At 47.9% G+C, this 6,302-nt stretch overlaps 1 protein-coding gene across 1 annotated transcript; it reads left to right on the plus strand.

Moving 5' to 3' along the window:
- The first annotated feature begins 528 nt into the window (after window positions 1-528).
- Window positions 529-2,273, plus strand: LOC118756203. Its single transcript, XM_036490977.1, has one exon. It carries the CDS (start codon window positions 867-869, stop codon window positions 2,271-2,273), a length of 1,407 nt encoding a protein of 468 aa, XP_036346870.1. The 5' UTR covers window positions 529-866.
- Window positions 2,274-6,302: the final 4,029 nt, after the last annotated feature.

The raw sequence follows: 6,302 nt of genomic DNA on the forward strand, positions 1-6,302 counted from the left end.
GCAGACAAATGTGCCAATGAAATCGTAAACGTGAATTGTTGGTGAAAATGTTGGACCAAAAAGTTTCAATAAAATATATAAAAATTTTGGGCGGGACGAAGTTCGCCGGGTCTGCTAGTAATTCATAAAGATAATAATATTCACAAAATAATTTTATTTATGAAGTCTAACAAAATATAGGGAAAGCGTCTTTAATAACTGCTCGGCAAATTGGACATAGCGCTTTTGTGTGATTTTTATCTGCGTGCTCTTTAATATGTTGAAAACATTACTGGCAAATCTTAAAATGTTTGCATGGAATAAACAAAAGTTGCCGTTCCCGTTCGCAGCATATAACACAGATAATATTGTTTTGAGTTTTATCTTCAGTTGAAATTTCTGCATTGTCATCACTTGCTTCACTATCCGAACTGTGGATTTCGTTTAAAAAGTCTTTACGAACCATACTTTCCTTCATGTTTGAAAATTGAATTTAAATTTCATTCAGTGTAATTTTGTGCCCTTTCAAGAGATTTAAACGTTCTTTAATAAATTTGTCGCGCTTTTTAAATGAGTTTTTTTTTGGTCGGCAAAAATCCTCTTAGCTAAATCCTCCCCGCGGGTGCCGACTGGGCAATGGGCGTCGCTGCTGTCACCGTGATGGCTTAGCACCTAGGCTAGTACCTAGAGCGGGTCTTGGCGGTGGGAGCAGGTGGCGTCTAGCGAAGGCAGGAATACGTATCCATCCTTTAGCTCTTGCTAGTGCTTTGCTCTGCATATGAAACTGGGGGAGGGGGGTGTATGCCTACTTCTGCCATTGCTAACGAGGTACCTGGCGGTAGGTATAAAACGCTAGGGGTAGAGGTTCCCTGACATAAAAACTCATCATGGAGGCCAGAAAGGAAGAAGAGCGGGCTGGGATATCAGCCCAAACGTCGGTGGGAGAAGTGGCTACTACCACCGGCGGGCACAGCGAGTCTACTTGCTGTGTCGCCAGCGGCCACACCTCCGCTGTGAAGGGAGCGGTTCACAGCGGTTGTAGTATTGCCGCCAAAGCGACGCTACAGCGCAGGGGTGCCACAGTCCACGAAGACTCGGACCTCGAAAGCGGTGAGAGCGTTTGCACACAAGAAGAGGAGGCCTTGCTACGCTCTCCGGGGGATGCCAAAGGTGCTTGTTCGGCATCAAAGAAAAGGCCTAGGGCAAAACCCAGTAAGGAGGGGTTGAAGGCTAAAGCCATATACAAGGCGGCGGTCAAAGTCCACGAGAGACTTAGGTGCAAGTCCAACCGGACGAAGGAAGAGGAGGAAAGGTTGGCTTGGGCTAAGGAGAAAATGGAGGAAGGCCGGGCGTACTACGCGGCAAGGCCACGATTCACTGCCACGGATCCGGGATTCGCAAACCGGATAGAGGAAGGAATCGCGGCTAAAAGGCAGCGGTCTGCTGAAAGCGAGACAGCAAGGCCAGCCAAAAAATCGAGGCGCAGAGACGACGCTGCAAAGCCAAACGTCAGGCTCGATCTAGAGAAACCGACTACATCGAGAGCGGCGGCAATGGCCAGTGAGGTAGCCAGAAGACACCTTATCGTGGCACTCACAGACCGGAGCAATCCGCTGGGACAAATCTCTCAGGAGCGCTGGGGAGCAGTAGAGCATAAGCTGCTGGATGCGCTCGTCGCAAAAATGGATGGGGACCCCACCACGACCATGCCCACTTTCGATGGTGCGGGGTGGCTAAATGGGGTGAAAATAATAAGATGCAAGGACGATCCCTCTCTACTATGGGTAAAGGAAGCTGTTGCGACGCTTCAAGGCCCGTGGGAGGGCGCCGTCTTGGAGGTTGTGGACCGCAGCTGCATACCATCCATACCGAAAGCGAAGGTGCTCATACCCCGCACGGTAAAACCGGAGAATGCGCTGCGGCTTCTGCAGAGACAGAACCCAGACGTGCCGACGGGAGATTGGAGGGTGTTAAAGGTCACCAACTCCTGTAAGGAGGATGGCAGCCAAAATTACATCCTCCAAATCAACAAGCCGGCCGAAGACATACTGTACGCTAGGTTCGGGAAGATGGCGTGGGGCATAGGTAGCGTATACCTTCGCCTGAAGAAGCGAAGCCTGGCCGATAACAATGCTAACACACTGGAGGAGCGAGAGGTCGAGAAGGATCTGGGAGAGATCCTGGAGGCCACTTTGAAGCTCCAGGAGACCGAGAAGGGCGATCCGGAGATTCTACCCGACCCCGAAAAGAATCCTGATCCTTGCAGTGAAGGTTCTTCAAATAAATCTGCATAAAAGCAAGGTCGCCTCTGCCGAGCTCCTCCTCAATTTAGAGAGGATCGGCTACGATGCGGCGTTAGTCCAGGAGCCATGGATAGCGTCGGGAAACGTGGTAGTTGGACTAAAGTCGCAAACTTACTATACGCACATCCCGAGTGCAACAAACAGGGTAAGAACAGCTATACTGGTAAAGAAAAGTATACACTCTTATATTGATCTTAATTTCTCTTCAGATGATCTGACGGTGGTAGCTGTGAAGGATGGCAAGGATGACACAATACTCCTTGCATCTTGTTACATGCCTCACGACGAGGAGGCGCCACCAAACGAGCTCCGGAGGTTGGTGGGAGAGGCCGAGAAGGCGAAACGCCCACTCATCATAGGCGAGGATGCCAATGCGCACAACACAGTATGGGGGAGTGGACATACCAACGAAAGGGGTGAGTCTTTACTAAACTTTATATTAATAAGTAATTTAGATATAGCTAACCGGGGTGAGGAACCAACTTATATTGGCCCTACCTCGAAGAACGTCCTTGACATAACACTCCACACTAGTGGGGGAATCGGAGTACAGAATTGGGAGGTGCTTAGTACACCCTCGTTCTCTGACCATAGGTATGTAGGATTTCAGGTAAAATTCTCAGCCCGTACAAAAAGCGAAACCTTCAGAAATCACAGGAATACAAACTGGGAATTGTATGAAAGGGTAGTGAGGAAGAATTTAACCAAGTATAGGGTAAGTGACTCCCACTCTGAATTGGAGAAACTGGTAGTCTCACTTACCAACACTCTAAATAAAGCTTACCGCATCGCATGCCCACCGCTACATGCCAAGCGAGGTTCAAAGCCACCTTGGTGGAACAGGGGGCTCGGAGCACTCAGGAAAAATGTTAGGGAACTCTTCAAACTGGCCAAGGTAGCCGATGACGAGTTCTGCTGGATGGAATACAAGGAAGTACTTAAGGAATACAAGAAAGAGATTCGTAAATGCAAGCGGGAGTCGTGGAAGAGCTTCTGCGGCGAATTAGAAAAAACAACCGAGGTAGCCAGGCTAAGGAAATTGCTATCCAAGAACCCGACTAATCCAAGGTTACTACGTAAAAAATGTGGAGAGTGGACTGAAAGCAGTGAGGACTCACTGGAAGACCTAGTCAACACACACTTTCCGGGGTGTACAGACAGCATAGATCTGCAACTTCTAGGAGATAGCGTGGAAAATGTCCCCCCGGACATCATAATGGAAGAAAAAATACGGTGGGCAATCGATGGCTTCGGGCCGTATAAGTCCCCAGGCACAGACGGTATCTTTCCAGCCATGATTCAAAAAATTTCCGCAGTGCTGACACCATACTTGAAAACAATATACGAGGGATGTTTAAGACTAAACTATGTGCCTGTCCTTTGGAGAGAGGCGAGGGTCGTATTCATACCGAAGGCGGGCAAGGGAAATCCCCTCTATTCGAAAGAATACAGAGCAATTAGTCTAACTTCATTCCTTCTAAAGACGCTCGAAAAGATTCTGGACGCCTACATTAGGGATAAGCTGCCGTCGGCCAGCATATCAAAGGTGCAGCATGCCTACACGAAGGGTAGATCCACTGAGGCTGCACTTCACTCACTAACCGCGGTAATAGAAAAAGCTCTGGAGCATAAAGAATATGCCCTAGGGGTCTTTCTGGACATAAGTGGGGCATTTAATAATGTCTCCTATGAGGCAATAATGGAAAGCCTAAAAGCAGCCCAGGTAGAGTCTGCCATCCTACTATGGATAAAAAGCCTGCTGAGCTGCAGGAAAATTAAGGCGGAGTGGAACGAAGCCAGGTTGCTCAGACTAGCGCATAGAGGAACTCCTCAGGGCGGTGTTCTGTCACCACTCCTGTGGCTACTCGTAGCGAATGAGCTTCTGGGAAAATTCGAAGGGAAAGCACCCAGACTAATTGCCTATGCGGACGACATAGCTATAGTTGTTACGGGGAAATTCCTAGACACCATCAGTAACGTAATGGAAAGCGCTCTAAGGGTCGTACATCGATGGGCGACAACAGTCAACTTAGAGGTAAATGCTGACAAAACGGATGCGGTACTGTTCACAAGAAGGTACAAAATCCCCGTGTGGAAACCCCCGAGGCTCAACGGGGCGGAGCTATCAATCAAGGATCACACCAAGTACCTGGGAGTAATTTTGGACAGCAAACTGATGTGGAAGCTAAATGTGGAGGAAAGGGTGAAAAAGGCCAGTGGTGCCCTTTACGCATGTAAAAAGATGCTGGGTACCACATGGGGCCTATCCCCTGACCTCATGCATTGGTGTTACACAGCGGTAGTTAAGCCGATATTGCTCTACGGCGCTCTGGTATGGTGGACCGCTGCAAACAAAATTTCGTATAGGAAACCATTGGAGCGATTACAGCGGCTCGCTGCACTGTGCATAACGGGAGCGCTAAGGACCACTCCAACGGCGGCACTTGAAAGGCTACTTGGCCTACCACCAATCGACATCGCGGTGGAGAGCACTGCAGCGAAATCCGCCACGAGATTGATGGCCTTAGGTGAATTCTCCGCAAGAACCTTCGGGCACAGCTCGATATGCAGGGGGATGGAGGACAAAATAGACCACATACCCCCACGCTTCATCTGGGAAAGAAGGTTTAAAGATACGGTTAAGGAGGGCGGATGGCGCATGAGCACGCGACTCGCGTAACGTATAACATCTACACGGATGGATCAAAAATGGCTGATGGAGTGGGCGCCGGAGTCTATTGCGCCGAGCTAGACCTCAGGCAACCTTTCAAGCTTCCAGAGTACTGCAGTATTTTCCAGGCGGAAGTCTTCGCTGTAGGGAAAGCTGCTGAGATAGCTAGCAACGCAGGAAATTATATAAAAAATATCAATATATATGTCGATAGCCAGGCGGCGATTAAGGCCATAATCTCACATCGTATTGCGTCAGAAAATGTCCTTAGAAGCAGGGAAGCAGTAGACAGGGCGGCCGAGAGTAAACGGCTGCATATATACTGGGTTCCAGGCCACAAGGGCATTTTAGGCAACGAAATAGCTGACGAGATTGCCAAAAGTGCCATCCGTCTTGCTAGCGAACCAGTACGGGAAATACAAAAGTCGCTAAAAACGATCTACAATGAAATTTCCGAAAGAGCTGGGTGCCGGATCAGGGGGAGAAGGAACGCATTAGCGACATGCAAAACCACCAAGATCATGTGCAATAGCAGCAAAGGAAACACCCATTTCTTGCTTACACGGTCACGTAGGGATTGCAGGACAGTTGTCGGCCTAATGACGGGCCACAACCTACTGGCATCCCACACAAGCAGAATGGGCATGAGTGAGGCGTTAGAACACCTCCTCTGTTTCTGTCCGGCCGTAGCTAGAAATCGTCTTAGTTATCTCGGAGCTTCGCAGTTTAAAGGACTAGAGGAGGTTTCAAAACTGGATATTAAGGCACTCTTGAACTTCGCAAAAAGCGTTGACGTCCTATACGACGACTACTTTAGACCGCAGTAAAACGGACCTCCATCTGGCACTACAAAGGACCAACGGGTCTATGTAAGGCGCATCAGCCGGCCAGTGTAACCTAAACCTAAACCTAAATGAGTTTTTTAACTCTTATAAATTGAAACTAATCCTAAAATTGATCTACTATACTCAATTGACTTTGTTTCATCTACGTCACACAACATGTCCATAAATTTGAAGAAATTCCCATGTTTTGGCATTTTCAAATTAAACCGGCTGTGGAAACTTTCCGCGGTGTTACTCGTTCTTATTGGTTCTCCATATACAGAAAAAATTTCTGGTTTTACCTTAATTGATAAGAAGCATACATTATTCGAAATATATAGAACTAGCAGACCCGGCGAACATCGTCCCGCCCAAAATTTTTATATATTTTATTGAAATTTTTGGTCCAACATTTTCACCAACAATTCACGTTTACGATTTCATTGGCACATTTGTCTGCTAAGATTAAGGTTTGGTGGTCATTTGCCGCTTTAAATAACCTAAGGAAAGTGTTATATCCGTTCT

The sequence above is a fragment of the Rhagoletis pomonella genome, unplaced genomic scaffold (assembly GCF_013731165.1).
Source record: "Rhagoletis pomonella isolate Grant_MI unplaced genomic scaffold, Rhpom_1.0 Rhpom_scaffold_09254, whole genome shotgun sequence".
NCBI lineage: Eukaryota > Metazoa > Arthropoda > Insecta > Diptera > Tephritidae > Rhagoletis > Rhagoletis pomonella.

Coding starts and splice junctions, on each gene's coding strand:
- LOC118756203 (XM_036490977.1), top strand. CDS start 867: ATGGAGGCCAGAAAGGAAGAAGAGCGGGCTGGGATATCAGCCCAAACG.